This window comes from Rhincodon typus, chromosome 45, assembly GCF_021869965.1.
Source record: "Rhincodon typus isolate 14 chromosome 45, sRhiTyp1.1, whole genome shotgun sequence".
NCBI classification, from domain to species: domain Eukaryota; kingdom Metazoa; phylum Chordata; class Chondrichthyes; order Orectolobiformes; family Rhincodontidae; genus Rhincodon; species Rhincodon typus.
In genome coordinates this window covers 1,982,960-1,994,693 of record NC_063376.1, presented here as the reverse complement: position 1 = coordinate 1,994,693, position 11,734 = coordinate 1,982,960, and the positions used below count along the sequence as shown (strand labels likewise).

General features: G+C 46.2%; 1 protein-coding gene across 1 annotated transcript in view; it reads right to left on the bottom strand.

Moving 5' to 3' along the window:
• The window catches only part of LOC125487764 (mucin-17-like), a 56,916-nt gene extending 47,077 nt beyond the window's left edge, over positions 1 to 9,839 (bottom strand). Inside the window, exons 1-2 of the mRNA XM_048620019.1 lie at positions 9,725 to 9,839; positions 20 to 597 (exon numbers count right to left, since the gene is read on the bottom strand). Of these exons, the coding sequence (XP_048475976.1) occupies positions 20 to 597; positions 9,725 to 9,839 (693 nt within the window). The remainder of the gene's footprint in view (positions 1 to 19; positions 598 to 9,724) is intronic.
• Between the last annotated feature and the right edge of the window lie 1,895 nt (positions 9,840 to 11,734).

The following is an 11,734-nucleotide window of genomic DNA, read 5'->3' as shown; positions in this document are numbered from 1 at the left end:
TGGTGCTGGTGGTGGTAACAGATGTGCTGCTGGGTGTGTTGGTACTGCTGGTGGTGATGGATGTGCTGCTGGGTGTGCTGGTACTCTTTGTGGAGCTGGATGTGCTGCTGGGTGTGTTAGTGCTGCTGGTGGTAACAGACGTGCTGCTGGGTGTGTTGGTGCTGCTGGTGGTGATGGATGTGCTGCTGGGTGTGTTGTTGCTGCTGATGGTGATGGATGTGCTACTGGGTGTGCTGGTACTCTTTGTGGAGCTGGATGTGCTGCTGGGTGTGTTGGTGCTGCTGGTGGTAACAGACGTGCTGCTGGGTGTGTTAGTGCTGCTGGTTGTAATGGATGTGCTGCTGGGTGTGCTGGTGGTAATGGATGTGCTGCTGGGTGTATTTGTGCTGCTGGTGGTAATGGATGTGCTGCTGGGTGTGCTGGTATCATCGATGGTACTGGATATGCTGCTGGATGTGCTGGTATCATCGGTGGTACTGGATGTGCTGCTGGATGTGCTGGTATCATCGATGGTACTGGATATGCTGCTGCGTGTGCTGGTATCTTTGGTGGTACTGCATGTGTCTTGGGCTGTTGCTGTCGTACTTGTCCTGATTTCTGTGAAAGGAGTGATTGTTGACGTTAAAATAATTGTTTTTTTCTTGTTCTGGATTCCAGAATTCACACAATTCTTTGCCTTTTAAATGTATACCTTTTCATTTAGCTTTGTTTAAAAGGTTTGGATGGCATAATTGCTGACTTCAGATGAACAGGCATATCCCCCAATAGCCTTTCATTCCCTTCCAAACAGAAAACAAATTACTTCTGCTTTAAAAACATTCAATGGCCCCACCTACATTGTCTTCTAAGGCAGAGTTCTTAAGTCTCATAACACTCTGAGAGAGGATACTTCCTCTCATCACTGCACTAAAAGGAGAACCCCCTAATTTTAAATGTGTCCCCAGTTCCAGATTCAACCACAAAAGGAAACATTCTCTACAAATTCACGTTGTCAAGATCATTCAGGATCTTATAAACTTCAATCAAAATCCCCCTCACTCTTCCAAACTCCAGTAGAAACAAGTCCAACCTGTCCAATGTTCACTCATAAGGCACCCTGCTCACTTCAGTCTCAGTCTGGTATATCCCATCTGAAGTGCCTCCACTACATTTACATCCTTCATCAAATAAGAATACTGAAATACACACAGCATTTAAGATGTGGTTTCGTCGATGCCCTTTGTAACTGTAGCATTACCTGCTCACTTTCATGCTCAGATAATAAAGTGTAGAGCTGGATGAACACAGCAGGTCAAGCAGCATCAGAGGAGCAGGAAAGCTGACGTTTCGGGCCTAGACCCTTCTTCAGAAATGGGGGAGGGGAAGGGGATTCTGAAATAAATAGGGAGAAATGGGGGAAGCGGATAGAAGATGGATAAAGGAGAAGATAGGTGGAGAGGAGACAGACAGGTCAAAGAGACGGGGATGGAGCCGGTAAAGGTGAGTGTAGGTGGGGAGTTAGGGAGGGATAGGTCAGTCCATGGAGGACGGACAGGTCATGGAGGTGGGATGAGGCTGGTAGGTAGATGGGGGTAGGGTTTGAGGTGGGAGGAGGGGATAGGTGGGAGGAAGGACAGTTTAGGGAGGCGGGGACAAGCTGGGCTGGTTTTGGGATGCGGTAGGGGGAGGGGAGATTTTGAAGCTTGTGAAGTCCACATTGATACCATTGGGCTGCAGGGTTCCCAAGCGAAATATGAGGTGCTGTTCCTGCAACCTTCGGGTGGCATCATTGTGGCACTGCAGGAGGCCCAGGATGGACATGTCGTCTAAGCAGTGGGAGAGGGAGTTGAAATGGTTTGCGACTGGGAGGTGCAGTTGTTTAGTGCGAACCGAGCGTAGGTGTTCCGCAAAGCGGTCTCCAAGCCTCCGCTTGGCTTCCCCGATGTAGAGGAGGCCACAACGGGAACAGCGGATACAGTTTACCACATTAGCAGATGTGCAGGTGAACATCTGCTTGATGTGGAAGGTCTTCTTGGGGCCTGGGATGGGGGTGAGGGGGGAGGTGTAGGGGCAGGTATAGCACTTCCTGCGGTTGCAGGGAAAAGTGCCGAGTGTGGTGGGGCTGGAGGGGAGTGTGGAGCAGACAAGGGAGTCACGGAGAGAATGGTCCCTCTGGAAAGCAGATAAGGGTGGGGAGGGAAAAATGTCTTTGGTGGTGGGGTCGGATTGCAGATGGCGGAAGTGTCGGAGGATGATGCGTTGGATCCGGAGGTTGGTGGGGTGGTACGTGAGGATGAGGAAGATTCTGTTTTGGTTGTTATTGTGGGGAGGGGGTGTTAGGGATGAGTTGCGGGAAATGCGGAAGACACAGTCAAGGGTGTTCTCGACCACTGAGCGGGTGAAGTTGCAGTCCTTGAAAAACGAGGACATCTGAGATGTTCGGGAGTGGAAAGCCTCATCCTGGGAGCAGATGCAGTGGAGGTGAAGGAATTGGGAATAGGGGATAGCATTTTTGCAGGAAGGTGGGTGGGAGGAGGGGTATTCTAGGTAGCTATGGGAGTCGATGGGCTTGAAATGGATATCGGTTTCCAGGTGATTGCCAGAGATGGAAACAGAGAGGTCCAGGAAGGAGAGAGAGGTATCAGAGATGGTCCAGGTGAACTTAAGGTTGGGGTGGAAGGTGTTGGTGAAGTGTATGAACTGTTCGAGCTCCTCGTGGGAGCACGAGGTGGCGCCGATACAGTCATCGATGTAACGGAGGAAGAGGTGGGGTTTAGGGCCAGTGTAGGAATGGAAGAGGGATTGTTCCACGTCACCTACAAAAAGGCAGGCATAGCTTGGGCCCATGCGGGTACCCGTGGCCACCCCCTTTGTCTGTAGGAAGTGGGAGGAATTGAAAGAGAAGTTAAGGGTGAGGATGAGTTCGGCTAAGCGGATGAGGGTGTCAGTGGAGGGGGACTGGTTGGGCCTGCGGGACAGGATGAAGCGGAGGGCCTTTAGGCCGTCTGCATGGGGAATGCAAGTGTATAGGGACTGGACGTCCATGGTGAAGATGAGGTGTTGGGGACCAGGGAATTGGAAGTTTTGGAGGAGATGGAGGGCGTGGGTGGTGTCAAGGACGTTGGTGGGGAGTTGCTGGACCAAGGACTCTTTGACCTGTCTGTCTCCTCTCCACCTACCTTCTCCTTTATCCATCTTCTATCCGCCTCCCCCTCTCTCCCTATTTATTTCAGAACCCTCTTCCCCTCCCCCATTTCTGAAGAAGGATCTAGGCCCGAAATGTCAGCTTTCTTGCTCCTCTGATGCTTCTTGGCCTGCTGTGTTCATCCAGCTCTACACCTTGTTATCTCAGATTCTCCAGCATCTGCAGTTCCTACTATCTCTGAAATACTTTTATGCTCATTTCCTCTCATACTTGCAGGCCCCTAGCAGCACGCTGGCTCAGCGGTTATCACTGCTGCCTAACAGCGCCAGGGACCCACGTTTGATTCCAGCCTTGGGTGACTGTCCGTATGGAGTTTGCATGTTTTTCCTGTGTTTGTGCGTTTCCTCTGGGTGCTCTGGTTTCCTCCGACAGTTCAAAGCTATGCAGGTTCGGTGGATTGACCATGGTAAATTGCCCTGTAGTGCCCGGGGACATACAGACTGGGTGGATTAGCAATGGGAAAATGCAAGGTGATAGGGCTAGGTCTGGGGTTGGATACTCTTTAGAGGGTCGGTGTGGACTTGATGTGCTGAATGGTCTGCTTCCACACTAGGGATTCTACAATTCTTAATCACTTGCCCTACTCCCATCCCAACTTTTCTTGACTTGTGTATTAGAGTGCCTGGATCCCTCTGCTCCTTGGAATTCTGCACTCATTCTCCAATCGCAGCAATCTTTAGCCAGAAGTGCCGAATGGATGATTTATTCCGGTCTCCTCCAGTGGTCCCCAGCATTTTCGATACCAGTCGTTAGCCAATTCAATTCACTCCATGTGATATCAAGAAACAGTTGGAGGCTGTGGATACTGCAAAGGCTCTGGGCTCTGACAACATTCTGGCAATAGTACTTGTGCTCCAGAACTTGCTGCTCCTCAAGCTCTTCCAGTACAGTTACAATACTGGCACCTACCCGACAATGTGGAAATTTTCCCAGGTAAGTCCTGGACATAAAATGCAGCACAAATCCAACCGACCGAATTACTGCCCCATAGTCTACTTTAGATCATTAGTAAAGTGATGGAAGGTGTCAACAACAGTGCTATCAAGCAGCACCTGCTCAGTAATAACATGCTCAGTGACGCCCAGTTTAGGTTTCGCCAGGGTCACTCAGCTCCTGACCTCATTACAGCCTTGGTTCAACCATGGACAAAAGAGCTGAATTCCAGGTGAGCTGAGAGTGACAGCCTTTAACTCAAAGAGCCTGAACAAAACTGGAATTAATGGGTATCAGGGGCAAACTCCATTGACTGGAGTCATACCTGGCACAAAGGAAGATGGTTGTGGTTGTTGGAGGTCAGTCATCTCAGCTCCAGGACATGTCTGCAGGGGTTCTTCAAGGTAGTGTCTTAGGCCCAACCATCTTCACCTTCACCAGTGAGCTCCCATATATCCACAGCATATGTTCTTCCTTCAAAGAGTTCCAATAAATATGGGTAAATATGATTTCCCTTTCACAAAACTTTGCGGAGTCTTTCCACTTATCTTGAGGTTCACCAAGTGTGCACTTATGGCCTCCTTAATGACAGATTCTAAAAGCTTCCCCATGAAGACATCAAGCTACCTGGCCTACAGTTTCCTGTTTTCCGCCTCTTTCCTTTCCTGGAATAGACAGATTAAATTTGTAACTTTTCAGTCTGATTGAATCTTGCTAGAATCAACAAAATTTGGAAATTTGACACCTCATTCACACCTCTAACATCTCATTAATCACCTTCTTCAAGACCTCAGGATGGAGTTATAACCATGACACAACAACTTGCAAATCCATCAGTTTGGTCAGAAATGCTTTCCTCATGATTATCGTTTTGTCTTCATAAGAACTTAAGACCTAGGAGCTGGAGCAGGCCATCTGGCCCCTCGAGCCTGCTCCGCCATTTAATAAGATCATGGCTGATCTTTTTGAGACTCAGCTCCACTTATCCGCCCACTCACTACAACCCTTAATTCCTTTACTGTTCAAAAATTTATCTAGCCTTGCCTTAAAAACATTCAGCGAGGTAGCTTCAACCGCTTCACTGGGCAGGAAATTCCACAGATTCACAACCCTTTGGGTGAAGAAGTTCCTCCTGACCTCAGTCCTACATCTGCTTCCCTTTATTTTGAGGTGATGCCCTCTAGTCCTAGTTTCACCTGCTAGCGGAAACAACCTCCCTGCCTCCACTTTATCTATTCCCTTCATAATCTTATATGTTTCTATAAGATCTCCCCTCATTCTTCTGAATTCCAATGAGTATAATCCCAGTCTACTCAGTCTCTCTTCATAATCCAACCCTCTCAACTCTGGAATCAACCGAGTGAATCTCCTCTGCACCCCCTCCAGTGCTAGTATATCTCTTCTCAAGTAAGGAGACCAAAACTGCACACAGTACTCCAGGTGTGGCCTCAGCAGGACCCTATACAGCTGCAGCATAGCCTCCCTGTTTTTAAACTCCATCCCTCTAGCAATGGCAGACAAAATTCCATTTGCCTTTTTAATTACCTGCTGCACCTGCAATCCTACTTTTAGCGATTCATGCACAAGGAGACCCAAGTCCCTCTGCACAGCAGCGTGCTGCAATTTTTTACCATTTAAAACATAGTCCATTTTCCTGTTATTCCTACCAAAATGGATGACCTCACACTTATCAACATTGTATTCCATCTGCCAGACCTTTGCCCGCTCACTTAGACTATCTATATCCCTCTGCAGACTTTCAGTGTCTTCTGCACACTTTGCTCTACCACTCACCTTAGTGTCATCTGCAAATTTTGACACACCACACTTAGTCCCCAACTCCAAATCATCTATGTAAATTGTAAACAATTGCGGTCCCAACACTGATCCCTGAGGCACACCACTAGCCACTGACCGCCAACCAGAAAAACACCCGTTTACCCCTACTCTTTGCTTTCTACTGGTCAACCAATCCTCTATCCATGCCAATACATTACCTGTAATACCGTGCAACTTTATCTTATGTAGCAGCCTTTGGTGTGGCACCTTGTCAAATGCCTTCTGGAAATCCAGATGCACCACATCCACAGGTTCCCCATTGTCCACCATGCAAGTACTGTCCTCAAAGAATTCCACCACATCAGTTAAACATGACCTACCCTTCATGAACCCATGCTGGATGTTTCCAGTGGGACAATTTATATCCAGATGTCTTGCTATTTCTTCCTTAACGATAGATTCAAGCATTTTCCCCACTACCGAAGTTAAGCTAACTGGCCTATAGTTACCAGCTTTTTGTTTACTTCCTTTTTTAAACAGTGGCGTCACATTGGCTGTTTTCCAATGTGCGGGAACCATAGAACATAAAACATAGAACATTACAGTGCAGTACAGGCCCTTCGGCCCTCGATGTTGCGCCGACCTGTGAAACCAATCTGAAGCCCATCTAATCTAAACTATTCCATTATCATCCATATGTTTATCCAATGACCATTTAAATGCCCTTAAAGTTGGCGAGTCTACTACTTTTGCAGGCAGGGCATTCCACGCCCTTACTACTCTCTGAGTAAAGAACCTACCTCTGACATCTGTCCTATATCTATCACCCCTCAATTTAAAGCTATGTCCCCTCGTGCTAGCCATCACCATCCGAGGAAAAAGGCTCCCATTGTCCACCCTATCTAATCCTCTGATCATCTTGTATGTCTCTATTAAGTCACCTCTAACCTTCTCTCTAACGAAAACAGCCTCAAGTCCCTCAGCCTTTCCTCGTAAGACCTTCATAAGACCACCCCAGAGTCCAGTGAATTTTGGTAAATAATTACTAGTGCATTTGCTATTTCCCCCATCACCTCTTTTAGTACCCTGGGATGCATTTCATCAGGGCCAGGAGACTTGTCTACCTTTAGCCCCATTAGCTTGCCCAGCACTGCCTCCTTAGTGATAATGATAGTTTCTAGGTCCTCACCTGCTATAACTTTCTTGCCATTAGTTTTCGGCACGTTATTTGTGTCTTCCACTGTGAAGACCGACACGAAATAACTGTTTAATGTCTCGGCTATTTCCTCATTCCCAGTTATTAAATTGGCCTTCTCATCCTATAAAGGACCAATGTTTACCTTCGCCACTCGATTGCGATTTACATATTTATAGAAACTTTTGCTGCCTGTTTTTATATTCTGAGCTAGTTTACTCTCATAATCTATCTTACTTTTCTTTATAACTTTTTTTGTGGCTTTCTGTTGGCCTTTAAAGATTTCCCAGTCTACTAGTTTCCCACTACTCTTTGCTTTTTTGTATGTGTTTTTTTTTCAATCTGATACTTTCCTTTATTTCCTTAGACATCCATGGCTGGCTCTCTCTTTTCCTACAATTCTTCCTTATCACTGGAATATACTTCGGCTGAGCACTGTGAAAAATCGTTTTGAAAGTCCTCCACTGTTCCTGAATTGACCCACCATAAAGTTTTTGCTCCCATCCTACCTTAGCTAACTCCTCCCTCATTCCTTCATACTGTCCTTTGTTTAAGCACAGGACATAGGTACAGGATTTAACCTTCTCACGCTCCATCCGTATTTTAAATTTGACCATACTGTGATCGCTCCTTCCGAGAGGATCCCTAACTGTGAGATCATTAATTATTCCTGTCTCATTACATAGGACTAGATCTAGGATAGCTTGCTCCCTCGTAGGTTCCATTACATATTGTTCAAGGAAATTATCGCGGATACATTCTATGAACCCCTCCTCAAGGCTGCCATGACCGACCTGGTTTGACCAATCGATATGTAGATTAAAATCCCCCATAATAATTGCTGTACCATTTTTACATGCATTAGCTATTTCTATGTTTATTGCCCGCCCCACCATGATGTCATTATTTGGTGGCCTATAGACCATACCTATCAGTGACTTCTTCTCCCTGCTATTCCTAATTTCCACCCAAATGGATTCAACATTTTGTTCAGTAGAACCTGTATCATCTCTCACTACCGCCCTGATATCATCCTTAAAAATCAGAGCAACACCACCTCACTTACCTTCCTGTCTGTCCTTCCGAACAGTTTGATACCCCTGGATATGACCATCCTGTAACCATGTCTCTGTAATGGCATACCCATTTGCCATGATTTGCACCGTCAACTCATCCACCTTGTTTCGAATGGTCTGAGCATTCAGATAAAGTGCCCTTATGCCAGTTTTTGCACCTTCTTTTTGGGTCCTATTACCTCCATTACTAACAGCTCTTGAGTTCTCCTTCCCTTTAACTTTTTTCCTAATTTTCAATGGAGTTGAAGCTTCCTCGTCACCTGCTAACCTGCTGCTTTGCCTTACATTAATTGTTATTCTCCCTCTACGCTCACTTCTCCCTTCCCCCCTACTTACTAGTTTAAAGTCCTATTAACCACCCTATTTACCCTTTTCGCCAGAACACTGGACCCGGCCCTGTTCAGGTGGAGTCCATCCCAGCGGTATAGATCCCTCCTGTCCCAGAACTGATGCCAGTGCCCCATGAAAAGGAAACCCTCTTTCCCACACCACTCTTTTAGCCAAGTGTTTACTTGCCTGATCCTCACCTCCCTAAGCCAATTTGCACGTGGCTCAGGCAGCAATCCAGAGATTATGACTCTTGAAGACTTGTTTTTTAATTTTGTTCCTAGCTTTTCATAATCCCGAAACAGTCTTTTTTCCTAGTCCTGCCTATGTTGTTGGTATCTACGTGGACCACAACAACTGGATCCTCCCCCTTCCTCTCTAGTATCCTCTCAAGCCGGTCAGAGATGTCTCGCACCCTGGCACCAGGCAGGCAACACACCATGCGGGATTCTCTATCCTGCTTGCAAAGGATACTGTCTATCCCCCTGATGATGGAATCCCCTACAACTACAATCTGTCTTTTTCCTCCCCCCTCTTGAATGGCCTCCTGGACCATGGTGCCATGGTCAGTTCACTCATCCTTCCTGCAGCCCTGTTCCTCATCCACGCAGGGAACAAGTGCCTCATAACTGTGGGACAATGTCAAGGGCTGCTTCCTCTGATTTATATCTACTGAGGGATTTTTAAATGTATCCTCTATATTGAAGACAGAAGCAAAATATTTATTCAATACAAACACCATATCTTTAACGTTTTAGCGAAGATCAGCTACTCTTAAGATGAAAGACCCAATACCCACAATGAGCAGGACAAATGTGATGTACAAAATACCGTACAGCAACTGCGAGAAGCAATACATAGGGACAGACGGGCAGGAAACTCGCCTCTAGGATTCACAAACGCCAACTTGTAGCAAAATGGCAGGGCCAATTATCCCCCGTTTCTATTCACTCCGACTAGGACAAACAAAACAAAGACAAGCACGAGAATTCCTGGAAGCCTGGTTTTCAACCACTGGTACCATAAACAAACATATTGAAATAGACCCCATCTACATACCATTACGGAGCAAAACCAGAAACAGAACTGCCCACCATAACAGACCGGACCATATAAATTCAAAACGGAACAGAACAACAGTGCTTCAATGGAGGCTAGACAGCACTGAAGATGTCATCTGGAAAGGAGACGAAATGTTTGCACGAAAACCAGTCAGCTCGGTGAACCAACCAACAACTCCAACCACCATATCTTTATCATTAGTACTACTAACTCCATCCATCTTCAGACAGACGTACTGGGTGGCTAATCCATCGTGGCCTCCTCTTGAGAGGTCCTGCTTCATTGATGCCAATCTTCAACCAATTTGATTCACTTCACATGATATGAAGCAACAGTGAGAGGTACTGGATGCTGCCATTGTTCTGGGCCCTGAGAGAGTTGGCCACACCCTTACCCAAGCTGTTCTGGCATTGAACTAGGCACCAGAAAGGACAACGACAAACTCGGCCTTCTCAATGATGCAATGCCCTCCTTAACCACGTCTATAGCCAAGTGCCAAAATTAGGGAAGCTGTCGCACAGCCTAATCAAGCAATAGCCCGACAAAGTCGTGTTCACAGAATCATACCTTACTCACACAATATCCCAGAAAGCACCATCATCATCCCTCAGTATGTCCTGTCCCATAAGCAGGACAGACCCAGTTGGGGTGGCAGCTTGGAGTTATACAGTCAGGAAGCAGCTGCTTTGGGAGTCATTCTGTCATAAAGATATACAGCACGGAAATAGACCCTTCAGTCAAATTCGTCCATGCTGACTAGATATCCTATATAAAACTAGTTCCATTTGCTAGCATTTGCCACATATCCCTCTAAACCCTTCCTATTCGCATATCCAGCCAAATGCCTTTTAAATGTTGTAATCATACCAGCCTTCACCACTTCCTCTGGCAGCTCATTCCATACACGCACCACCCTCTGTGTGAAAACATTGCCCTTTAGGTGCCTTTTAAATCTTTCCCCTCTCACCTTAAACCTATGCCCTCTACTTTTAACTCCCCCACCACAGGGAAAAGACCTTGTCTATTTATCCTATTCCTGCCCCTCAGGATCTTATAAACCTCTATGAGGCCACCCTTCAGCCTCCGAGACTCCAGGGAAAACAGCCCCAGTCTATTCAGCCTCTCCCTGCAGCTCAAACCCTCCAAACCTGGCAACATCTTCCTAAATCTTTTCTGAACCCTTTCAAGTTTCACAACATTCTTCCTATAGGAGGGAGAACAGAATTGCACGCAATACTCCAAAAATGGCTGAACCAATAGTCCTGTACAGCTGCAACATGACCTCCCAACTCCAATACTCAATGTACAGACCAATAAAGGCAAGCATACCGAACACTTTCTTCACTGTCCTATCTACCTGCGACTCCACTTTCAAGGAACTACAAACCTGCACTCCAAGGTCCCTTTGTTCAACAACACTCCCCAGGACCTTACCATTAAGTACTCCTCTGATTCGCCTTTCCAAAATGCAGCACCTCACATTTATCAGGAGTACTCCCCACTTGCCTGGATGAGTACTGCTCCAACAAAACTGAAGAAGCTTGATACCATCCAGGACAAAGCAGCCCACTTTATTTGGACCACATCCACAAACATTCATTCCTTCCACCAACAATGCTCAGTAACAACAATGTGCACTGAAATTTAGAAGGTGCACTGAAAAAATATCACCAATGCTCCTTGGACAGCACCTTTCAAACTCACATCCACCACCATCTAGAAGGACAAGGGCAGCAGATGCATGGGAACACTCACCCCTGCAAGTTCCCCTCAACACTACTCAACATCCTGACATGGAAATATATCATTCATTCAGAATGCTGGAAGTTGCAAGGGAAACACATGGGATTTTATGGAGTGCATAAGAATGAGTCTGCTAAAGGACCTCAAAAGAAAAAGGCCATTGTTATATACCAGATCAAACTCCCTCAAGCTATTCAGAAGATAGTCTAGACCCGAACTTTTTCTTATTTTAAAAGTAAGTCTAAGGTGTTGCCTTCCAGATGCAATCCGATTGGTCAAACTACCAGATTTAAAGCAAAATACACCTAATTCATCCACTACAATTAATATACAACCAAAGAAAGAAGGAATAACTTAACTCTTTTGGAAAACTTAATAGAACAACAGATACAGTAGCTATTACTAATCAACTGGGGTGGCACAGTGGTTCAGTGG